This window comes from Diabrotica virgifera, chromosome 3, assembly GCF_917563875.1.
Source record: "Diabrotica virgifera virgifera chromosome 3, PGI_DIABVI_V3a".
NCBI lineage: Eukaryota > Metazoa > Arthropoda > Insecta > Coleoptera > Chrysomelidae > Diabrotica > Diabrotica virgifera.
The window spans coordinates 170,703,989-170,731,188 of record NC_065445.1 but is presented as its reverse complement, the minus strand read 5'-3'; the positions used below and the strand labels follow the sequence as shown (position 1 = coordinate 170,731,188).

Below are 27,200 nucleotides of genomic sequence, written 5' to 3'. Positions count from 1 at the left end.
CATTAAAAACTCACATACAACGAAATTGTTGAAACAGTGAAGTTTGAAATCAGGAAAAGCAGCAGCATTGAGGAGAACTGGTGCACTGGATTCATAAACTAATAAAAAATATATGGAAGTCAGAAAATATACCAATGAATGGAGTAGAGAAAGGGTCATATAATAACTATATACAAAAAAGGAGACCCAATGGATACCAGTAACTATAGAGGAATTATGCTACCGAATACCACATACAAAATACTGACAAGCATCTTGAAAACAGAATAAATAAATATAACGAAAATACACTAGGAAAATACCAACCGACAACAGGCTTCAAAAAAGGAAAATCGACTATAGACACCATTCACCTACTAAAAAAACTGACTGAAAAGTGATACGAATATGACATTAATTTACATCTACTTTTATATACCACCAACACTTACAAGAAATGTAAAACATTAATATAGCAGCAAAACTGATTAGATTAGAGAAAATGACAAAGAGCAAATGTAGCAAAAGTCATAATTTATGAGTGAAATAGAGAAACTAATCAATATGGAAATTGGAGTTCGACAAGGTGATAGTCTCTCTACAACACTTACAAATGAATAGAGTACTATGTGCATGCTAAGTTCAAGAAAAAATTGTAACATAGATAATGCATATAAATACTGAGCAATGTGAATTCCAAAAAGTAGACATATTAAACTATCTAGGTGTTACAATAGATAGCTCAATCGATAGGAACGCAGAGATAACTGAAAGAGTAAATTAATTGTCCTTAATATGTATATATATTCCGTCCCCTCTAACTTCCCATGTGTTACGACTTATTTTCAAACAAATTAAGTCAAAACCTAAAGTGAAACGTACGCCGATGTGTGTAGTATATAGTATACAGTATAAAAAATGTATATACATATCGACTTTAGGTTTTGACTTAATTTGTTTGAAAATAAGTCGTAACGCATGGGAAAAGTTAGAGCGGACGGACTATAGATGAGTTTAATTTCCTGATCTCAAATATTTATTTCATACGTGAATTTTTATAATTCACGTTTTTGCAGTCGAACAAACAGGGATATTTAGAGACTAAATCAATAAAATAATCACTTTCTTCGTTTGTCGACACTTGCATGTAGTCCAACTTCACGACGGGCCTTAGCCCCGGCGCATATTGAACCTAAGCGAGTCACAACCTGCGCCGGTGGGACGGGTGACCTGTGCAGTTATTTTTCTAGCGTGCCGCATGTTGAACACAAGCCAACCCGACCGTCGGCTGTCGCCGTAACGAATAGAGACGGGCAAAATAAGTGCAAACGTGTAACGGTTACTATTGATACCGGTTCTCAGTGGTAGGTACTGAGTGCAAATACTGATTACAAAATACTGATGTATCTGATCCTTGTACTGAATTTAGTAGGCAACTAAAAAACGGTAGTTCTGTACATGTAACTAGTAACGTTTTAAAAATATCTTACACGTCCCTAGTAGTCATAGCGGTATGACTTTCGAAAACATATCGGTTCATAAGCGGGTGCATAAAAATATATCTTACACTGAGTATTCTATTTCGACATACCTTTATAATAACAAGCATAAGTTAAACACTGCACTGATTGTGATTGCAAAAACGGTTCGCATGTTTTAAATAAGATTTTTGCTGATTATGTTTTTGCTAAAATATTAAATAACACAAAAAATACAATTCACAACCATCATTTAATTTTTAACGATAAACAAAAGTATAAAAAATATATGATACCTATTTTTTACCATTAATCATTTTCCAATGATTGTGTGGATTTAGAAATACATACTAAACAATTTTTTGATCTGTATAAAGGAGATTATAATTATGACACATCAATGGTACTCCTTATTTTTCAAATAATATGCTCTCGTATACGCATAATTTTGATTTATTGGCTAAAGCCACACTAGATACTTCAGAAGAAATTAAAAATAATTAACATGTAAAAAATTCACTGTTTTAATCAGATATATTATATTCCTTACTATTGCAATAAAACATTAAAACGAATAAACCAAAACTTGTAGAGTAGTGCTGATTGATACAACAGAGCAATAAAATGTTATTCCTTCAAGATAGTGTAAAATATATCGCCGCTTATTCATTTCAGATAGTTCCATCTCTCAAACAAAAACACGTAAAAATATACATCTGGCGGTGAGTCACCCGTCCCAAGGCCCAGAAAACTGTACGTTGACGACAGGCCTTCCCAAGCTCGACCTGCGAACGCATGAACTGATAGTAGGATGCGCAGAACGGTCTACGCAGTCTGCCGACGCAGGTTGTGTCTGGCTTAGGATCAATTTGCGCCGGGGCTTAGGCCGTCGCAAATTGAACCTAAGCGAGACACAACCTGCGCCGGCGGTACGGGTGACCCATGCATTTATTTTTCTAGCGCACGGCATATTTAACACAAGCCAACCCAACCGTTGGCCATCGAATGGCGAATAGGGACGGGCAAAATCAGTGCCGACATGTAACGGTTACTTTTGATACCGGTTCTAAGTAGTACTGAGTACAAATACTGATTACAAAATACTGGTGTATCTGATCCTTGTACTGAATTGAGTAAGCAACTTAAAATCGGCATTTCCGTACTTGTAACTAGTAACGTTTTAAAAATATTTTACACGTTCCTAGTAGTCGTAGCGGTATGACTTTCAAAAACATCTAATTTGATCATAAGCGGGTGCATAAAAAGATATCTTACACTGGGTATTTTATTTCTACACATAATACCTACATATTTAAAATAATCTCTTCCCTACTGCTCGGTCATAACTCGTATTCCTCAATTTACTGCTCAAATCACAATAATTTGCAATTACTACCAGTCATAATTCATAATCCCTCCGCTACAGATCGGTCATAAAAAATTACATATCTGTATGATGTAAATAAACAAAATGATGTAATAGTAATAAACACTAAATGATGTAATAAACAAAAATGTAATATGCCGACAAGTTGAATGTGATTGTAATACGATACTTTTATCGATCACGGTTTTAAGTAACATGAATCATTTTTCACCTTATTTTTCTAATATTGTGATTTTGTATAGGCATAACTTTGTTTATTAATTTCGTATAGCCGCTTATTTAGTCTACCAAAAGTTATCAGAATTTAATGACAAAGACAATGCAGTTTTCACTCGGGGTATTGACTATGCTAATACTTTTATTTATCATAATAAATTAGGTACCATCCGTATTCATTTAAAATACTTCCATCTCGCAAACAAAAACACGTAAAAATAAACATCTGGTGGTGTCACGCGCCCTACGGCCCAAGAAAACTGTACGCCGATGACAAACGTTCCCAAGCGAGAACTGCGAACGGATGAACCGATAGCAGTTCGCCGACGCAGGTTGTGTCTCGCTTAGGTTTAATTTGCGCCGGGCCTAAAAGCGACAACCAGACTGGTCGCATTCTAGATTGCTACTAATTGCTTAAAATTATAATTGCAACGACTACCAGTTGTTTGCGGGGGACAACTTCGAAATTTCTAATAGGTAAGTAAAACCACGCCTTTTGAATATTTTCTACCCGGGATTACCTGGATTGCTACTAATTGCTTAAAATTATAATTGCAACGACTACCAGTTGTTTGCGGGGGACAACTTCGAAATTTCTAATAGGTAAGTAAAACCACGCCTTTTGAATATTTTCTACCCGGGATTACCTGGATACAAGTTTTCGGTGGGTAAAAACATCTTTTGTAAATAAAAATTATTTTACTACCAGAGGCGTAACAATACTTGGAACAGGAACAGATACAGAAAATCTGGTTCGGATATGTCAGGTGTAGAAAATTATTAAATTAGAAATTTTTATTTTTTATTTTTTGGTAAGCTAGAAGTAGCAGTTGGTTTGGTACCGCCCAGAAAAACCTGGGATTGAGTGAAAACGCAGAACCTAAACAGAAGAGAAAAAGCTGGCAATAGCGATGAGATAATATAACCGATTCACTCTAGTGCAGCCGATATGTGAAACAATTTAATGATATAAGTATATAATTTGGACCACATATACTACACATATAAAGGTTCAAATTTAGATACGAGGCCATTAGAGATTTTGCCTTTTACAAAAATGGCGGGCATTCAAAATGGCGACTATACATATGTGACTAATAGCCACGATAACTTTTGAACGAGACGCCAGATTTCAACCAATTTTGGTATATAGGTTCTTTTTTTGATGTATAAGATCGAGGTCTTGAACCGGAAGAATCGGTTTACCAGAAATTGTGTTTTTCCTGGTTTTTATGTAAAAATATGTTGAGTTTTTTTCAATTTTTCACCCTGTATGTATTAATTTTTCATAAAGTGAATACCGCCATGGAAAAGATATTTTTTAGGAAATATTTTAAACTTTTTAGTTATGTTAATTATCATTTAATAAATGCATAACGTAACTTCACATGTGTACCTATGTGCGGCAGATTGATGCAAATATTATAAGAATTATTGTACAATTAGTGGTAGAAGCATATAATTTGGACCACATATAGTACCTATATAAAGGTTCAAATTTAAATATAAGGCCATCTCAGTTTTTGTTCCTTTTACAAAAATGGCGGGCATTCAAAATGGTCACTATACATATGTGGCTAATAGGACGATAACTTTTGAAGGAGACGTCAGATTTTAACCAAATTTGGTATATAGGTTCTTTTTTTGATGAGTAAGATCGAGGTCTTGAACCGGAGGAATCGGTTTACCAAAAGTTGCGTTTGTACTGCTATTTTTTATGTAAAATATGTTGTTTTTTTCAATTCTTTCACCCTGTCTATATGAATTTTTAAAAATGTAATACCGGTATTGAAAAGAGTGTAAAAATATTTTTTAGGAAATATTTTGAACTTTTTAGTTATCTTAATTGCAGATTCATTTTGAATGCCCGCCATTTTTGTAAAAGACAAAATCTGAGATGGCCTCTTAGCTAAATTTGAATTTTTGTATGTGTAGTATGTGTGGACCAAATTATATGCTTCTACCATTAAATGAACAATAATTCTTATATTATTATTTGCACGAATCTGTCACACATATGTTACCTACATGTGTAGATACGTTATGCATTTATTAAATTAATGGTAATTAATATAACTAAAGAGTTCAAAATATTTGCTAAAAAATATTTTTACGGTCTTTTCAACGCCGGTATTACCTTTTTGAAAAATTAATATATACAGGGTGAAAAAATTGAAAAAATAAACAACATATTTTTACAAAAAAATTAGGAAAAACACAATTTTTCTAAAACCGATTCCTACGGTTCAAGAGCTCCATCTTATACATCAAAAAAGAACCTATACGCTCTGAGCTTCGCTGGTGTCGCTCCTAGCGGACTACTAATTCAACTTTCACCGGTAATTTTTAAATTTATTATTTAATTGTTATCGCTTAATATTTACAACGCAAAAAATAATTAAATTGTAATCGATTTTTTTAAGATTTTGCTAATCATTTTGACGTTCTATTGATAAAATATGAATTTCTTACTTTGGATACTTTCACAATAATCGTGTAGATGGCGCTAAGATTAATAGATTAATTTATAGAGAAATGGCCTTGCATCTAATTTTGAAATTTATATGTGTAGTTTATGTGGTCCAAATTATATGCTTCTACCATTAAATGCATAATAATTCTTATAATATTTGCACGAATCTGCCGCACATAGGTACATGTGATAAGTTATGCATTTATTCCATGGTAATTAACATAACTAAAAGTAAAGTAAAATATCGTCTAAAAATATTTTTTTGCCGGTGTAAATCTCTTTTCAATGCCGGTATTACATTTTTGAAAAATTAATATATACAGGGTGAAAGAATTGAAAAAAGAACAACATATTTTTACAAAAAAAAAAGGAAAAACACAACTTCTGGTAAACCGATTCTTCCGGTGCAGGAGCTATATCTTATACATCAAAAAAAGAACCCATGTACCAAATTTGGTTGAAGTCGGACTTTTCGTTTAAAAGTTTTCGTGCTATTAGGCACATATGTATCGTCGCCATTTTGAATGCCCGCCGTTTTTGAAAAAGGTAAAATCTGAGATAGCCTCATATCTAATTTTGAATCTCTATATGTGTAGTATATGTGGTCCATATTATATGCTTCTATAATTAAATGCACAATTCTTATAATATTTGAACGAATCTGCCACACTACTCATAATTTTGAAAGAGGTGATTTTAATAACCAATTAATATACTAATGGAAAAACTTGTAATATTTATGTTTGACAAGCCAGTAAAATTTTTTTTAGAAAATGTTTATTTTTAATACGAAATCTCATACCTATACCTACATTTAAAAATCTTTTAAACATTTTATTTTCATGGTTTGTATTTGTTGTGTGATTTGTAGCAAAGAAATTATATTTAAGGTTTAATATTTATAGTTTAATATACCTACACCAAGCGGGAATAGGATTCTTTAAACGTCACAGCTTTGAAGGAGTTCACTTACTTTCTTCATAATCGTCATCAAGTAGTTCTACGTTGGTCACAGTACTTATATCGCTCCATAAAGTATTCATCCAACACAATATGCCTGGAAATGAAGTAACTGGACAATTTGGACAATATATACTCAATATAATGGAGTGTTTTCACAACGGAAAAGGAACCAATGGGTCTGTATTATCTCTTTTGTATGAGCAAGAATGGGTTGCAGATACCTTGAATATTATACTTCAACTAAAGAATGGTATTTATGGAATTAAAGTAAAAGGAGAGCATATCAGATACAATTACAACAGATCAAATTTGTATGGTATTGGTTGAAAAACACCTGGCTTCCACTTTAATGAATACCATATGCAACATCATCTAAAATCGTGGTATATTTAAGTTCTGAAACTTCTTATATTACGCAGTTGAACTGGAAAGGTAAAAATGATTAAGTTACTGTTAAATCGGCCACTCACGGTACTGCGGTGTCGTTCGACAAGAGTCGATCATATATTAATTTCTGCAGTACTGAAGCAGACAGGCCAGCGTGCCTGCCATCAAATTTTAGTGTTTCGTTGGATGAACGATTACACATGATCAAAAGTTATGCCAATTACTAATTATTAGTCCAATGCGACTAAATAATTAAACGACGCCGCTGTACCGTGAATGGTCGGCTCAACAGTCAACAGTTACGTTTGAGACTGTTGAAAGTTCCTCTTATTGAACAATTGCTATAACAAAAAACTCCTCAATGGTTAGTAATAGTAGAAGAATAAAGATAGTTTTATTTAGGGCCAAAATAACTCAAAAGGAAGTCCTAGTAAAATTTGAAAAAATGTTGGTGGGATACTGTAATTTTAAATTTTTGAAGAAACCTCAGAAAATATGTTTAAGAATAAATAGACCTGGTGGTGGTCAAACCAAGATCAAGAAAAAATAAAGGAGAGGAGAAAACAATACAAAGAGTATTGCGGATTATACATTATACATTATTGTAGACAGGAAGACCGGTGCCCCAAAAACAATTCCATTACTAGGGCATACAAATTAAGTAGTAAAAGCAAAACCGCCTCATACACCGTACCCTACTGGTGGAATGACGAAATTCAGTGGAAACGAACAGAATGCCTTAGATTCAGACGAATCGCCCAGAGACACAGGACCCAGCAGACAAAAGACGAATATAAATCCGTCAAGAACGAACTAAACAAACTTATAAAGAGCGCAAAGTGCACATGTTGGCAAGACTTGTGCGAGGCGCTGGAAAATGACGTATGGGGCGATGCCTATGGAATAGCCACCAAAACGCTGAAGTTCGAGGTCCCATACAATCTGCGAGATGAGAAAAGAAGAGAAATAGCTAACACTCTCTTTCCCAAAAAACCCGGCATTGAACATACGTACAATCCACATATCTGTCCGGAGAAAATAAGTAATGCGGACCTCATCAAAGCGGCAGAGTCCATTAAAGTAGGTAAATCCCCTGGATCCGATCGTGTGACACCAGAAGCGATAAAACTAATAGTTAAAACGCAATCAGATGCTATCAGAGCCATATTGAACCAGCTGCTGACAAAATAAGAGTTTCCTATCCAGCTCAAGCTCGCGAGACGAGACTAACTCTAATACCCAAACCCGGTAAAGACCCGGAAGAAGCCACCGCCTATAGACCGATATGACTACTCGACTGTCCAGGAAAGTTGTATGACAATATTGCTAAAAACCGTCTTGAAAGAGAGCTGAGAGAAAAATACATCATCTCAACCAGACAGTAGGGTTTCAGGAAAGGAAAATCTGCTATAGATGCGGTCAAGCATATTACAGACACTGTGAAGAACACCAGAAAAAGATGGGCCGTTTTAGTAATGTTTTACGTAAAGAACGCCTTTAACTCGGCCAACTGGGCCCATATTATTACTAAATTAGAAACCGCTAAAGTCTCGGGATATCTGATCAATATTATAAAAAGATATTTAAGCGAGAGACATGTTTCAGTGGCCAGAAATGTTGAGATGAAACTAGCAGCCGGCGTATCGCAAGGCTCTTTACTAGGTCCAACGTTGTGGAATGTTTTGTACAATGGGGATTTAAATATCGATTACGGTAGAAACAACATAGCAGTAGCCTATGCAGACGACCTTGCTATATTGGTCACCAACGACATGTACTGGGACCTTGTGGAAATCGTAAACGAATGCTGCGAGAAAGTGAACAGGTGGATGGAAAATAATGATCTTGAACTTGCAGGTCACAAGACAGAAGTGGTCATCCTTAAATCTCCAAGAAATGGGCCGGACTTGACCTTCCAAATAGGTAGTAGCCAACTAGAGCCGACGAACTGTGCGAGGTATTTGGGTATTGACCTGGACAGAGGCCTAAGATACACGAAACACTTATCAAGAGTGGTTCAGAAGGCAGACGAACGGACGGCAGCTATCCAGAGAATAATACCCAAAATTGGAGGGCCCAGCAGCAACAAGAGAAGTTTGTACCTCCAAGTGGTGCAGTCGACCCTTCTATATGGAACCCCCGTCTGGATCAGCCTACTAAAACACCAGAAGTACAGAGATATCATAACAAGAGCCCAAAGGAAGCCTATTTTAAAAGTGGTGAGCGCATACCGAACCACTTCTACGTTGGCCTTACAGGTGATAGCGGGCCCTCTTCCTATTCACCTGTTAGCCAAAGAGAGACAAATGCTGTATGAAGCACACGATGGCCACTTACAACAGGTGAGAAGGACCATACGAGTAAACATGCTAATGGAATGGCAAAGGGAATGGGAGGTACAGACCACGAAGGCTCGCTGGACCAAAACACTGATCCCCGATGTTGTAGCTTGGTACAACTGTAAGTTTAAACGGGTAAATTACTACTCTACTCAGTTCCTGACGGGTCATGGATCTTTTAGGTCTTACACATATGGCATCAAAAAAACCAACGATGATATATGCACCACGTGTCACGAGAGGGACGATGCGGAACATTGCATTTTACGGTGTAATGTTTTCGTCGTAGAACAACAAAGGATGCAGAATAGGTTTGGCGCTATCTCGCCCAACAACATCATGCAGATTGCAATGACCAGCAAAGAGAATTTCGACTGTATATAAGATAACCATATAACAAGCATCATGAAAAGAAAGTCTATAATGGAAAGAGTAGAACAAGCTGGGTGAGGGAGTCTACCTCCTTCATAGCGGTCAACTGTAAAAAAAAAACAAAAAAATAAAAAAAATCTTTTATTTCCTGCTTTCTTCTTTATTGTATCAAAATATATCGAGTTACCTTCTCTTTTTTTCCTCAATGTTTCTCCGCTTGGGAACTAGATCTTTTCCCTATACGCTCACCGCTATTAGGTAAGTGCTGTAGATATAATAAGTAGCTCTAAGGGCACCTTTAATCCGGTCTGCGCGGGGTATCCCCATGTTTCGTTCACTAATGAACTCGTCTAGGGATACCTCGGGTCGAAGAGGGGGTGGTTTTAGTTTGTAGGTGACCTGGCAGGGATGTCTGAAGGGGGCCCTCTGTCACTTAGTTTTGACACCGTGCCGTCGGCGTATGTCTCTGGTTTGGTTGAATCCAACAGTACTAGGGACACCTTCCCTAGTCGATTTACGAATCTTTCCACCTCATTCCAAAAAAAGGTGCCCCAAAAACGGCTACAATCGAGAATAACGTGAAAGAAATCCACGATCTCGTATTGGTAGACCGCCGACTGAAGTTGACCATCTTAACAAATTACGTGGGTCATATCCTGTATAAAATTTTTTGCATAAGAAAACTGTAATAGAAAGCTGTGTTCATTTTCTCACTCCGGGCAATAAGAGCAACCATGATATCACTTCAGAGCAGTGTCTGAAGATGTTTAAGCGTAATTCAAAGGAGTTTTTACGTCATTCGTTCGCCAGCATTGGAAGCGAACGGATGTGTGTTTTGATTTGTTTCTTGTGTTTTGTTATTTGTTTTGATTGTTGTGTTGTGAATACTAGCTGTAAGTGTTTACATTTTATTACTATCATCACATCGACTAACTTTCAACGACATAGGTAAATATTTGTATATTTAACCTTGACACCATGGCGTACAATAATAATTGTGAAATTTGCTTAGCTGAATTTTCCCAAAACGAAAAATATATTTTACGTTGCCATGGGGATTGCAAACGGTATTTTTGCCTCAAATGTTCTACTCTCAACAAAACAACGGCAAAAACTCCACTGGACCCAAAAATTTGTCATTTACGATTCTTCTGTTCTTTATGCGAGTCTCCTAGCCTCAGATATTTAAATGAAAAAATAAACGATTTATCAAAAAATCAAATACCACAAGAGAATTTTGACGCCTTAATTCAAGTCACAAAAAAACTGAACGATAATTTGCCAATTTGCATCGAGACATATGATTTATTAACCAAAAATGACGGCAAATTAGACTATCTGACAAAAAAAATTGACGAGGTCCATAAATTAAATGACCTGCTAAATCCTGAATATCTTTTAAAATCGATAAGGCAGATGGAACAAGATATCTTCAATATATCGTCAGTTTTTTTTCGGCTGTTCCACTGACACAATTAAAGTCCAAATCCAAGATTCAAATTCATCTGAGATAAAATTGGGATTAGAGAGGCTCACTTCAAACATAAGTGAAATATCAAATCAAATGAGTAACCTTTCAAACAAACTACCTGCTATACCAAAGAAGAAAGAGGTAGTGAAGAGAAACATAGTAAATGCCACTACAGGTACCCAAACTGATGACACTCATTTTGAAGCTGGTCCAGTCAAAAAAAAAAAAATCAAAAATTGCAGAAGATAGATGTCACTTTGTCGTTATTAGCAACTTAACCCCAATTTACACCCCTATTCAAGTAGTTCACTACATTAAAGAGAGGCTAGATATTAAGGAATATATTCGATGTTACGCCTTACTTCAAGACGCCAACACAGCAACTGGTTCCTCATTCAAAATAGGCATAAAATCAAAAACGTCCATCGATTTATTATTTAATAAGGAAATTTGGCCACCTGGTGTCAACATTAAACGGTCCACAGAATCATCATACTCTGAACCAAAGACTTCATCTTAACAAAATATGAATCCGAAGTACATCAGAAGCCCGGTTAGCTTGGAAAATCCAATTACCATTCCAAGCAACAAAAAAAATGAAGTTGAAAACACAAATATATTTACAGACAAACAGGCCATCACAGTTTGCAAATCCAAAGAACCTTTCCGTTCTCATATCAATTTTATTAAGAAAGATACTTTGGAACCATCCATAAATTTGGATCCTTTAACACCACCAAGAGTTAGACTAACTAATAACTCGAACAGTCGATATCTTCTTGCAAGATTAAGGGAACCGGATATCTTAAAAGCAATTAAACTATATCTTGCCTTTCTTCATGACCAGCCTTCTTCTGTATTTTATGATGGATACACCAACACCAGCGTAAAACTCTTTTTGGCTTCCGAAGGACTACCTACTAAGACCGAAGAACTACGAAAAGTTCTTCTAGAATTTAACCATGCCTACGGAATTGGTCCAGCTGAAGTGGAAGCTGATCTTGCCGCTTATAGGTCCTACCTCAGTTCGGAAAGAATTATACACCTACAAAAGTCAAGGGAATGCCACCGAAGTTATTATTCCACTGGATCTCCAAAGCGAAATTTTTAAACAACACGACGTGTTCTGAGGGACTAGAAACCTCAAATTATTTTAGTGATGACAACTTTGGCAAGGTTCTGATTAATATTCGTTCTATAAGAAATAAAACTGATGAATTATTTTTGTTTCTGGAGGAATTAGGATTTCCCCCGATAATTGCGGTTACAGAGCACTGGCTTGAAGTCAACGAGCCTTTTTTTGTAGAAAAATATACCACAATTGCCAGGTACGATCGTCCAAGTTCGGCTCATGGAGGCACCCTAATTCTCTCTATAAATAATGATTTTTCTCCGGTAACAAAATACGACTTTTTGTTAAGTGAATCCGTCTTTGAGTTTTCCTTAGTTTATAACAAAAATCTTAATCTTTACATTATTTGCATTTATAGATCACCTGACTCTACCGTGAAACTATTTTTTCAGAACCTGCTAAATTTGTTAGATGACCTGCCTCATAAAAGCAGAAAAATTCTATGCGGTGACTTTAACATTAATTATGCTGCTGCTTGTGCTACCCAAGTGTCCCTGGTCAACATATTTGAATCGTATGGCCTCTCAATGCACGTTAATCCTCCTACAAGGATTACAAAAACTACATCTAACATAATCGATTATATTGTCTCAGATTTCTCACCCCTTGATGTCTGCTCTACAGTTATTAATGCGGGACTATCTGATCATGAAGCAGTGTATACGAAGTTTAACATCTTCAGCAAACCCTCCTCAAAACCCAGACGTTTAGGTAGGATTTTTTCCGCCCAGAATTTTCGTAAATTCCAAAATATATGCTTAACTTCTGAGTGGCAGTTTCCTTCTATGGACGTGGACTATAATTTCAGTGTTTTTCTAGATAAGCTTATCCGCATCTTCAATAAGGCATTTCCTTTAATTCCTATTAAGCCAAAACATCGAAAACCTTGGGTTACGAAAGGTATCCGCATATCAGCCAAGAATATGCGTTCACTTCTATACATCAAGAAATTTACTACCAATGTTTCTGTCACTGAATATATCACGAAGTAAAGGACAACATATCTAAAATTTGTCAAATCAGCTAAAAAAGCCTATTATTAAAATCGTCTGGGAAGCTCTAAAAGTGTTGCAAAAGAAACCTGGTCTATAATAAACGATCTTCGAAATAAAACTCACACAACTCAATCATTTTCCCTTCCAAATCCTGAGAGTCTAAACGATTACTTCGTTAATGTGAGTAAAAATATAACATCAACTATTTTGCCGCAAAAAGATCCCATTTCTTATCTCCCTAATTCAAGAAAGGTCTCGAATTCATTCTTTTTAAAACCAGTCGATAACTCTGAACTGACCCAAACAATCAATAGTATCAAAAGCAAATCATCCTGTAGTACTGATGGACTATCTATAAAAATTTTCTCTAATCTCACAGAAAATGTGTTGGAAATCCTCGTCTCACTAATTAATAATTCCTTCGAAAAAGGTAAATTTCCAGAGTGCCTAAAGACAGCCATTATTATTCCTCTTCATAACGGTGGCGAAAAATCTAATGCCTGCAACTATAGACCTATTGCCTTACTACCGGTACGCTCCAAAATTATTGAGAGACTCATTAAAACTCGACTTATGTCCTTTATCGTTGATAACAACATTTTGTCTCAAAATCAATTCGGCTTTTTAACCAATAAATGTACCACTGATGCCATGTTTTCTGTGCTACATGAGGTTTATCAAGCACTAAATAATAATCTTTATACTGCCCCTGTTTTCTGTGACTGCCAAAGCTTTTGATTTTGTAAATCACGACATCTTGGTTAAAAAACTAAATTTCTATGAAATTAGAGGTATTTCTTTGAATTGGTTCCAATCCTACTTGAATAATAGGAAACAACTAGTTAGCGCAAATGATACTGACTCTAGTCTCAAAAACATTGTATGTGGAGTACCGCAAGGTTCAGTATTGGGTCCTCTTCTGTTCCTTATCTTTATAAATGACGTCACTAATTTAAAAATCGATGGGAAAATTTTTCTTTTTGCTGATGATACCAGTATCACTTGGAGCAACTCAACTATAGCATCTCTTCATGAAACTATATCTTCGGATCTACTGACGATCAAGACCTGGTCGGACTCTAATTTACTCTCTTTTAATGTAGATAAAACAGTAGCATTATCCTATAAAGGAGCTCTTCAACCTTTGCCCCTTAATAACAGCCAGATCAGTACCGTTGATTCTGTAAAATTTCTTGGTATTTTTTTAGACAGCAACCTCAAATGGTCCCTTCATATCGATTCGTTAAGAGGATCGGTACGTATTTTCGGCTGCAATGCTATTCAAATGGGGATTCATTTTTTTCGAATCCTGAGAAAACTAATAAGTATTTTTGAAAAATTTAAAAGCAGAATGAAAGATTACGTTATTAGCGAGGGCCGAAAGTCCCTGAGAACTTCTATAATGTTTATTTTAATAAGTTACAGGGGTGAAAAAACTATGAGAAAATTTAGTGTGATTTTTAATTTCAAATATCTCATTCAAAATAAACTTTTTATTTATTCTAAGGGACTTTCTGCCCTCGGTAATAATTTAGTCTTTCATTCTGCGTTTAAATTTTTCAATAATATTTATTGGTTTTTTCAGGATTTGAAAAAAATGAACACAATGCCGTGGTAATATTTTCCAAATCTGTTTTTGTCTTACAACGCACTCAACCGAATATAATATTGTCAGCATATATTGTCAGTCAGACACTGACAATCAGTGACAATTTTAAATATTTGACATTGCATCGGGAATATTTTGAGAAATTGATTAAATATTATTGATATATAGTGTATTTGATAAATAATTGATTTAAGACGTGAACTTAATAAAAAGTTATTTATTGTGTATTATTTGTGGAAGATCCAAGCAGAGAATACATCAGATATATCCTGTGATCCAAGTATTTTGTTGTTAGAGATGTTCAAAATTGTAAGCGTTCCAAAATAACAACATATTATTAAAAAATCACTTTAACACTTTTCCTCTTTTCTCGATTGATTATTAGTTTTTGTTGTACAAATAAATTATTACAATCACTGAAAACATAGTTAGTGAAAAAATTATCACATTTATTAACTGAATTAATAATTGGCAATTATAAAAATAACAGTTATCCAAGAACATTCAAAAGCCATCTCTTTAAATTAATTATGACATTTTCAAGTAGAATGACATTCTAGTAATGTTTACATATCCATACCAGTGTGAATTTTACTACACGTAATTTGCCGTGTAAAGACAGAAAAAGTAGGGATACACGTAAAATATTTGCGAATTATGTACCCATAGCCTTAAGTAAGAAACTCGCTTCAGCTTGCTATGCAATAAGGTCTGTCTCAAGGGAACTCAATTTAGCAGCTTCTAAAATAACATATTTTTCGTTATTCGAGTCTCATCTTCGATATGGTCTTCCTTTTTGGGGTTCTAGTACAGCTGCTCAATTTGATGTTATTTTTAAATTGCAAAAAAGAGCAATAAGGTATCTGTTTGGCCTCAGAAGATCTACACATTGCAGAAGTTACTTCAGTAATCACGGAATTTTAACACTTCCATCTTTATATATTCTAGAAACGGTTTGTTTAATTCGTAAACACCTTCATGCCTTTCCAGCAAGGCCCAATCATCTTTACTTTACCAGAAATTCAATCTTTGATATTTATTTACCGATCCCATGCACTGAGTTAGTAAAGAAATCTATATTATATTCCGCAAAAAAACTTTACAACCATCTGCCTTTACAACTTAAATCTGCAACATCTTTCCCAAAATTCCGTAAACTGATAAAAGCCTATCTATATAAAAGACCATATTATTCATTAGAAGAATTTCTTAATGAATAACTAAGAAAATTTGGTTTCATACGCAGTAGCTTATACTGTCAATTCCTAATGTTGTATTTTATTTGTTGTAAGTATGTTCTATTTTCAATTTGCAATGTATATAAATTTTGCAATTAATTGTTTTTGTCTTTGGTTTTATATCTTATTTACTGTATATTGACGATTTATCTAATTTTATTAAATTGTAGTTGTTATTTGTTATTTGTTGTTGATATTATTTTTCTTTTGACTGTATGTAAGCTTTGTCCATAAAATTGTAAAAATTTTCAGTGGCAATAAAGCATATTTCTATTCTATACTCTATTGTTGTTTTAAGACCGTCGACGAAATGTGGTTCCACTGGTACACACCAGAGACCAAGAAATTGTTAATGCAGTGGACGTCACTCCACGAAGGTGCTGTGTGGAAGGCGAGGACTGTCCAATCAGCCAGAAAGTTTTGGTCACCATTTTCTGGTATTCAGAAAGTGTGATCTATATCAACTTCTTGGAAAAAGGCAAAACGGTCCCAGGGCTTAACTATCCCGCATTGGGCCGATACGGCGCCTAATTGCAGAAAAAAACAGCATTAATCGGGAAAGAAAAAAGTACTCTTCCATCATGACAACGCACTGGCTATCATCTTCGCCATGACCAAATTGGTCGAGTTGGACTAGAAACTGCTGTCCCATCCACCGTATTCTCCAGATTTTATCCTGTGCGACTTATTTTTGTTTTAAAACTTGAAAAAGTCACTCGCCAAGCAGAAATTTAAGTCGAATGAGGAGGTCATCACCGCCACGGAAGCATACTTTGCAAACCTCGAGAAATGTATTTTTCAGTCGGGTTAAAGAAGATGAAGCATCGTTGGGCCAAGTTTATCTAGCTAAAAGGAGATTACGTTGGGAAATAAATCACCACTTTTCCAAAAATATCGTTTTTCTATTGAAGGCTAACGCCTTTGACCTTGCGTGTTCTATCAATTTCTCTATTTTTAATATAAGACTGATGTTCACTTATTCTGACGTTTAATGGTCTTGATGTTTCACCTAAATAAAATGGTTCGCATTCACAAGGTATGTTATAAATGCAGTTATTTGTTCTTTCTTGTTCATCGTTAGGTTAAGTTTTAGATATTCTTGAGTTGGGATTGATTTCATATAATCGAATGAACTATCTTTTAGTAAAGTCGTCCCAGGAACGCAACTCATAAATATTGGCGATATCATTTTATTGTCTTCTACTTTAAAATGTATAATATACGTCTGAAGTGCCAATAGAAATGAGTCAGATTAAATAAATTATTAGAAGAATTTTTTTACTTAGAAACAACATTTTTGTTTAATTTAGTAGTATTTTGTATTTTGACAACGAAATCTGATTTGGGCTTCGAAACGTTAATAAAATTATTTTTTTCAATTTATTTGTGGCTTATTTCCCATCTAAATAGTTGATCATAAAAATGCCACAAGGAAATATCTTCAGAACAACATGAAGCTATTTATTTGTGGAATTTATATAATTCACTATTCTAATTGGGAAATAAGCCACAATTTAACTTGAAACAATATTTTATTGACGTTTTGACTTTCACTTCGGACGTCTTTATCAAAATATAAAATATTTTGTATTTTGACAACGACGTCCGAAGTGTAAGTTGAAATGTCAATAAAATCATTTTTCAAGTAAAATTGTGGCTTATTTCCCCATTAGAATTTGAAATTAGTATTTGGTTAAGCAGAACAAATTATCGCAGATGAGAAGAAAAATATTTAATAAAGGTAAGTCTAAAGGGTAACTTTAAAATTTTAAAACTTAAAAATAAAAAAACTTAAAAATAGGAGCCCCTTTTTTATTTCACATTTGGATTCCTTACGTAAAAATAAGTAACTTTTATTCAAAACATTTTTTCGAATTATGGATAGATGGCGCTGTAATCGGAAAAACACTATTTATTAGCGTCATCTATCAACAATTTTAAAAAATGTTTCCAATAAATGTTACTTATTCTTTCATGAGGAATCCAAACCTGCAATAAAACATGGGAATTCCTATTTGATTTTAAAGTTACCCCCACCCCGCTTCCAGGGCGTGAAGTGGAGGGTCGTGTTTGATGTTATTCGAGAGGTTCTTAAAAAATATTAAACACGTATTTCTTGATTTTTTATTTGGAAGTGTATTTCTCGGGATATTAGACCATTTCTTACGTATGGTATCACGATAAATTTTTTTTTTCGATTATAGCGCCATCTATTCACAATTGAAAAAAGTGTCTCGAATAAAAGTTGCTTATTTTTACGTAAAAAATCCAAACTGCAATAACAAATGGGGGTTTTCATTTAAGATTTTAAAGCTACCCCCACTCCACCTCCAGGGGTTGGAGTGTGGGGTCGTGTTTAGTGTCATTAGATAGAGTTTTGAAAAATATTGAACACGTATTTTTCAGTTTTTCGATTCAATCTTCATTTCGCGAATTCGATCGTTTCGCGAATTATTCGATCGTCCCAGGCGACGAGTTACACCTTGGACAGCAGGTACCTCAGAGAACATTGCCGTCACAAAATTCATGATCAGTGACCTCCAAAACCCCCAAGTATAAAAATTGAACTCATTTCCGTCAATATTTCCTGAGTTCTAAATTTTTCATCTTCTATCTCTTGGAGATGCACTTTGAAAATGTATTTTTACTTATGCACAAAAAGATTTGCGAGAGATCATTTTAGTTCACAAAATTGGCTGACACTCTTTCGAATCGAATGCAAAAAGTTGCATGACGATTTATTTTACTGCACAAAATTCCTAGTAGGTTTTAGGCTTTTTAGTGCTTCGTTGCTTCGTATATGATGATGCCAATTCCACTGAAGCCGAAAACCCCGAGTACTTATAAATTTTTATCATTTAACTGTTCCATTATCGTCTAGGAATAATTTTTTATTTGTAAAAGTGTTATTTTATTGACCCCCCCCCCCTTGTTCCTCGCTGTTTCTGATAAATAGTTGGTCCTACAAGGGTCAAATTTATTTCTTGCGATTTCTAAGATTGAACTTTTCTATCGTCCTTACCCTGGACGGAAATATGTTGGACGTCTAAAAGTTATCAAAGTAAAAATGATTTCAAAGCGATATGACACACTCAGTACCGACGTATGTTAAAGATTTAAAGTTATAAAAAAAAATAATAGAGACTTTTTTTAAATGCTACGTGTTTACGTTTAAGCGTGGTGTCAGACAGGATCTGTTATGTCACCGACATTGTTCAATACACTGAACCAGTTTTTGATGAAGCGTTAAATAATCGTCGCATCGCGAAGGTGTCAAAATCGGTGGTGAAATCATTAATAACAGCAGATACGCAGATGATACCGCCATAGTGGCAAAGAGTTTAGAATACCTTCAAACCCTGTTAAACGCTGTAGCCAACGAATGTACTGTAAAGGGCTTAACAATCAACGCAAAGAAAACAAAATGGATGGTGGTCAGAAAAATAAATATCGAAGACTCAGTAGTAAAATTAGATAACAAAATCCTGGAAAGGGTGGAACACTTTAGATATCTGGGTAGCTGGATTGACTGCAGGGTTGAAAGTGATGAGGAAATTTCGACCAGGATAGAACTTGCACAAAAAATGTTTATTAACTGGCGTTCTGTATTGTGAAGTAGAAGTCTATCATTGAAATGCTATGTCTGGTCCGTTTTCTTCAATGGATGTGAAACTTGGATAACAAAAATACAGAATCTTAACAAATTAAAAGCGTTCAAGCTGTGATGTTACTGTCGCATATTCAGAATCCCATAAACGAAATGGATGCTGGAGACCATGTATAAAGAGCGAGAATTGATCATCATAAAAATGAAAAAGGTTCATTACTTCGATCATATAATGAAAGGACATAAATATCGCTTACTCCGGTTGATCATTCAGGGCAAAATCGACGGAAAACGCTGGGTTGGAAGAAAACAACTGTCCTGGCTGCGTAACATTAGACAATTGACAGGTCGAACCGTCGAGGAATTGTTTCACATAGCTGCCAACCTAGAAACATTTCATCAGCTTGTTAATACGACGATAGCCAACGCTTGAAAACAAGCACGGCACAAAAAAAAAGAAGATATTTAACTTTATGCTCTTCTGTTTATCATATTTTTGAGCTGCGTTAATGCACGCATGATAACCTTATACCATGATAATTAGTTTTATTTCATTAATTTTTAATTTAAGAAACTTTTGTCACAAAAATAATGATAGCACGATTAGCATTCGATAAGTATGTATACAACAAAATCCTAATAGGTGTATAATCATAAAAGTAAACTTATATTGTTAGCAATAACCAAATTAATCTAGCAATGATCAAAAAATAAAAAAACAGTAATTTCTAAGACATAAAATTCTACGAGGAAAATACTTCAGAATCATAAAAAGAAGTAACAGTTTTCTAACAGTGTCTAAATAAGCAAAGACAAAAACTTGACTACTTTTGATAATATAATCCATCATCCAAGTGACCATTTATTAAGTATGAAAATCCTTGTAGAATGAGCAACTGAATACCACATTCCTCTATATACCGATTTCAATTTTTTTATTAGAGATTTAAATTCTCTACAAATAGTTTCTTATGACTTTTGATGTAAAATAATTAGGAAAGCAGGAATTCAATAATTTAGAATTTTCCATTGAGTTTCCTATGGCCCGTTTGACGATTCACCACCCGGTATAGCGTTCATAGATTTTGAAAAGGCTTTCGACAGTGTCGAACATTGGGCAGTGAAAAGTTATTTGACTAACAGTAGAATTGACCACAGACATACAGACCTAATGGCCAATATATATAAGGAAGCCAAAACAATAATTAAAGTATATGAAGGAACACAAATAATATAAAAGAAGAATTGTTTGAAATAAGGAGAGAACTGGATATAAGCTGGAAAGATAGGTTTTAATATGAATTACAGCAAGACCAAACTCATAACAACTACAGATGAGGACATCACAATGAAGATCGGATAAAATGAAATAGAACAAGTTCACGATTATACAGTGCGGTGTGCGGTTGAATAACTGTTACCCCCCCCCCCTGATAACTTGATTATTTTAAGAATATAAACAAAACGCTCGGATAGGTCGATTTTTAAACTAACCATAGTATATTATAGCACCAACGTTTCGAACTTTACGCGATCCCTGTTCAGGTGAGAGCCATAACTTTGATTTTTTTAAATAGGAAAGTACATCATGTGACACCTCATTTAAAAGCTCTTAAAATACTTATTTCAAAAATGTATAGTACTTTAATCCTATTTGCGAGCGTAGTCGCAAAATTTCGGTCGAATTATTTCTAAATGCAATCATGTTTTTTCGAATCCTGAAAAAACTAATAAATATTTTTGAAAAATTTAAACCCAGAATGAAATATTACAGTATTCTCGATGGTCCAAAGTCCCTGAGAACTCCTATAATGTTTATTGTATTAAGTCACAGTGGTGAAAAAAAAAGAGAAAATTTAGTGTGATTTTTTATTTCAAAGATATCATTCAAAAGAAACTTCTTGTTTATTCCATGTGACTGTCAGCCCTCGGTAATAATATAATCTTTCATTCTGCGTTTAAATTTTTCAAAAATACTTATTAGTTTTCTCAGGATTCGAAAAAAATAAATGCGTTTAAAAAGAGTTTGACCGAAATTTTGCGCCTACGCTCTCTAAAAGGATTAAAGTATTATTTATTTTTGTAATCAGTATTTCAAAAGCTGTTAAATGAGGTGTCACATGATGTACTTTACAATTTAAAAAAATCAAAGTTATGCCTGTCACCTGAAGAGGGATCGGGTAAAGTTCCAAACGTTGATGCTATAATATACTATGATTAGTTTAAAAATCGTTCTGTCCGAGCGTCTTGCTTATATTCTTAAAATAAACAAGTTAACGGGGGGGGGGGGTAACACTTATTTCACCGCACTGTATATATCTGGATCCAATTATAAAACTTAATATGGAAAACCAAACAGCAGAGATCAAAAGACGAGTTAGACTGGCATGGGCGGCATTCAGCAAACTAAGCTACATTCTTAAAAACAAAAGATATTCACAATATCTTAAGACCAATACAATCACTGCATACTCCCTGTTTTCACTTATGGTTCCAAAGGTGGACGTTTATAAAAGCAGACATGGACAAAGTCATAAAACCACAAAAAGCAATGGAAAGGCAAATGTTTAACATAAGACTAATGGATAAAAAGAGAAACGAGTGGATAAGAGAGAAAATCAAAGTTAGGGATGTTAGACAAGAAGTTGCAAAGTTGAAATGGAGGATTTTCCGGACACACTTTAAGACAAAAATAAGAACGGTGGAACAAAATTCTTATACATAAAACCATAAAATCCTTTATAAAAGGTATATTTGTTAAAATCCTTATACAGGGCTACATCAAAGACAGAACTAGTTTTCGATCGGTTGACCGATCATCATCAGTGCAATCTTAGAATCTACATGCTAACCACCAAAGTAAAAATATCTGGATAAAAACCCTTTACAATTGATCCGTCATCGGAATATATGAAAAAGATGTGAATTAAAACATGGATGAATAAAATATCCAATGTTTTTCGCCCGAGGTACCAATGAGCTCTGAAGGAAATAGGAAATCTACAGAAAATTTTTCCTCGTAGATTTGAAAATTCTTATAAATTGAAGACCGTGGGAATATGAACGAAGCAGAGGAAGGCCCGATGGACAGATGATATCAAAAAGCACGTAAGCTCTAGGTCAGTGAGTCCAATGTATTTGAGTCATATACCACAAAATACTTTTTCAGTATTTTTGGTACCACCTAACTGAAATACCTACCTAGCTAGGTAATCTAGTTAACTATAATAGTGGTGCTGATTTTGGCTGCTTTTGTGTGTTTATGTACCACCACAAATAATGATATTTAGAACCTCTGCTCCAGGTGAATAACTTTACTGTAGCGAGAGACAGAGAAGAATGAAAAAGGATTGGGGAGGCCTACGTCAAAAGACGGACCGAAAAAGGCTAATTAGATAGATAGATAAACTTTGATATAATATTTTGGTTTGAAGATTACGTTAACAACAACTGAAACAGAATAAGAGGCAGACAAACAGGAGTAATCCTAGTCGCGCGAAGAAGAAGAAGAAGATTACGTTAGAAATCCTACGATGACGGTTTAGGAAGTTATGATGACAAATAAAATCAAAAGAAATAAAAAATAGATAAGTACGATAAAGGTACCTAAATAAGTAAACCAAAAGGTAGTGTATAGCTGGCCAGGTAAAAAGAATAAAAAGAAATACGTACTTATAGAAAAAGGAATCATGCTACATAATATTCATGCAATCAGCTGTAAATACATTGTATGTAAGTAGTAAACCATTATAGACCAGGGTAATAAGCTAGAAATAGACCATGTTCGGAACACTCAAAGATCCAGGTAGCTGACTACTTTTTTAGTTATTGTATACCTATAGGATGAAAACCTACCTGTTTCCTGCCTAGAATTCGCGTCCGTTTTTTAATTATTAACAATTTAGTGCAAAAATCGCGATTTTTTGGATTTTTTGCACCCCATTCAAAAGCTAAATAGTTGACATAAAATTACAAAATTTAATTTTTTAGAACACAAAATGCCAATTTTTGAAAGTAAAAAAGTTAATTTGATGCTGCGCAAACTGCAAAATTAGTGAATTTCGTTATTTGTTAATAAATTTTACTAAAACTGACTTTACTAAAACCTTAGAAGTTTAGTGTTTCACCCAAAGTTGGGTATTGGGGTACTTAACAAACCCTCAAAATTTGAGACTGATCCATTAATAATTAGTTTAAGAGTTATTCTAATTGTTTTTCCCAGAGACCTTTATTTTACAATAACATAAGACAGAACATAATAAAGACAGGGCAATTCTGAGTATGCCAAATGAAAGTAGAAAACCGATGCTATCAAAATGTACTAAAAACGATAAAAGATTATCTAATATAGTCAAAAATCCTAATGCGAAATTTGTGAAATTTTGTAGTTTTTAAAAACATTTAGAATAACTTTAAAAATATTGTCTGTAGAAAATAGTATATTGTACAACAAGAGAGAAAAAAGACATATTTATCACGAGCGCAGAGAGGGAGAAATATGTCGTTTTCTCACGTGTTGTACACTGTACTTTTTCTATGGATGCGTTTTTGTCACGAGTTTAATCTTCAAAATTAAATAATTTAGATGCTATTATTATGTAGATTATTTGCCAAAATTGAAATACAATACATATTATACACATATGTAGGTATCTACATAGGTATATTCTTAATATTTATATACTTTTATTTATTTAAAATTATAGTTACCAGTTATATTTGAACAGTTTTGAAAGGTAATTTTTGGTAAGTTTTGATTTGACACATTTTATTTGACAAAAATATTTTAGTTTGTATTGTGCATGTTACCATGGAAACCGCGATTCTACGTATGGAACCCGTGAGAAAAAATATTTCTCACTGCAATGGCCGACTTTTCTCACACCCTGAGAAATTGTTCGTTTTGAATGTATGTAAGTAGTGAGAGAAGTTGCACATTGTATAGCATCCATAGAAAAAGTCATTTTACATAATAGAAAAGCTGGTATTTTTTATATTTATACACAAATTTTTAAAAATGTAGTTTAATTGGTGACTAGTCGTGGAAAAACAAAAAAATATAAAATATTCAGAAAAGTAAATCCGACTTTTTTTATTGTTGGGGAGCTGGGAGCCGACAAATCCACATAAAAATTTTATGGGGGTTGTGGTCCCTTAAACCCCCCCAAACTTTTGTGTACGTTTTAATTAAATTAATATTGTGGTACCATTAGTTAAATTCAATATTTCTAAAACTTTTTTGCCTCTTAGTATTTTTTCGATAAGGCAGTTTTTATCGAGTTGCGGCTTCTTTTTTAATATGTTAACATAAAAATTTTATGGGGATTTTGTTCCTTTAAACCCCCCAAATGTTTGTGTATGTTCCAATTAAATTTTTACTGTGGTACCATTAGTTAAACACAGTGTTTTTAAAACTTTTTTGCCTCTTTGTATTTTTCCGAGAAGGCACTTTTATCGAGATATTACTTCTTTTTTAATATGGTTCAAAATATACCTAAAAATGTAAATCATAAATAGATTTTCATATTATTACCAAGTCTCCATAATCGTACTTGGCCATATACAAAAATATGTGGTGGATTTGAAAAATATGCAAAATATCTCGATAAAAACTGACTTTTCGAAAAAGTACTAAGAGGCAAAAAAGTTTTTAAAATATTGTGTTTAACTAATAGTACTACAATAATAATTAAATTGGAACGTACACAAAAGTTTGGGGGGTTTAAAGGAACAAAACCCCCATAAAATTTTTATGGGGTGTCCAAATTTCACTAAAATTTTTTCTTAAGATACTACTACCATAAGAATGCCACACGTCTATTTTCATTAAAAGATCTCTAATAGTTTTCGATATATTGGAAAAAATCGATTTTCATTTTGTAACTTCAAAGGGCTGTAACTTTTTTAATGTGCACATTTGTACTAAGGTAAGTTAGGTTCAATCGAACTATTTTTGGTCCCAAAATATGTGATTAAATTTATGACCTGTATTTTTGTTACACCCTGTATTTTAATCGTTCTTTTTTTAATTTGTATGTAATTTTTGTGTACATTACAAATATGCAATTTGTCTAGACATTTATTAATTAATAAACAGTCTAATTTGTTTAAACAATTTTTGAAAAAATAATTTTTCCCAAAAATCTATAATTTTAATCATAATATCTCTATTAATCATAGAAAAAGTTAAGTTATACTTTAATAAATAAATTATCTTCAATAAATAATTATCTAATGAAAATCATTTATTTATTAAAGTGTAGTTTAACTTTTTCTGTGATCATTAATGATACTATGATTAAACAAATAGATTTTTGTAAAAAAAATAATTTTTCAACAATTGTTTAAACAAATTAGACTGTTTATTAATTAATAAATTTATAAATAAATTGCATATTTGTAATGTACGTAAAAATTATATACCAATTAAAAAAAGAAATATCAAAATCCATTGATTTGATCCGGAGATACAGCAAATTATTTTCGTTTGAAATTGCTTTTTCAATATTTTAACTCGCTGGATTTGTAGATTCCCCCTAGTAATCGTTTGCACTACATTTTTGAAAAATCGTAGAGGGTGCTGTGAAGGTATAATGTTTGTGAAAATTTTTTAAGAAAAAATACAAATCCCATTCTTTAAAATGGCATTAATGAGATTCCTTAATTATTATAAACAAATTAGCTGTGAATTAAAAATAAGTTTATAAATTACAAAATTTTAAAAATTTGGCATTAAGATTTTTGACTATGTTAATTATTCTTTTTCTTTTTTAATACATTTTAAAACTATAACTCTTCTACTTTCATTTGGCATACTCAGAATTGCACTATCTTCATTATTTTCTGTCTTATCTTATTGCAAAATAAAGGTCTCTGGGAAGAACAAATAGAATAACTCTTAAACTAATTAATGGATCGGTCTCAAATTTTGAGGGTTTGTTAAGTACCCCAATGTCCAACTTTGGGTAAAACACTAAAGTTCTAAGTTAGTTTTAGTAAAAGTTATTAACAAATAACGATTTTCACTTATTTTTCAGTTTGCGTAGCAACAAATTAAATTTTAACTTTTAAAAAATCGGCATTTTGAAGGTTTTTCAATGTTCTAAAAACTGAATTTTGTAATTTGATGTCAACTATTTAGTTTTTCATTGGAGTGAAAAAAATCGAAAAAATCGCGGTTTTCGCACTAAATTGTTAATAATTAAAAAACGGACGCGAACTCTAGGCAGGAAACAGGGAGCTTTTCTTCCTATAGGTCTACAATTACTAAAAACTTAGTCAGCTACCTGGATCTTTGAGTGTCCCGAGAAAATCCTTATTAACCTGGACTATTAGTTTGAAATTTTAAAACAGCTGAGTAAAAAACTAATCCCGAGTGCCACACGTTTGGAATGTAAAAAATATCAGCTTGGGGCCAAATAAACTAAAAACCGATTAAAAAATTAAAACCAATAATTTATTTAATAATTGTCTTACCAAGTGTCAGTACAAATAAGAGTACAAATATTAATTTCATATTTACAGTTGAACTAAGTGCATTGGATTTCAACACAA

At 33.5% G+C, this 27,200-nt stretch overlaps 1 protein-coding gene across 1 annotated transcript in view; it reads right to left on the bottom strand.

The window, feature by feature from the left end:
• The window catches only part of LOC114336200 (uncharacterized), a 56,671-nt gene extending 29,471 nt beyond the window's left edge, over positions 1-27,200 (bottom strand). The window contains exons 1-2 of the mRNA XM_028286532.2: positions 27,123-27,200; positions 6,507-6,590 (exon numbers count right to left, since the gene is read on the bottom strand). Of these exons, the coding sequence (XP_028142333.1) occupies positions 6,507-6,590; positions 27,123-27,162 (124 nt within the window). The 5' untranslated portion in view covers positions 27,163-27,200. The remainder of the gene's footprint in view (positions 1-6,506; positions 6,591-27,122) is intronic.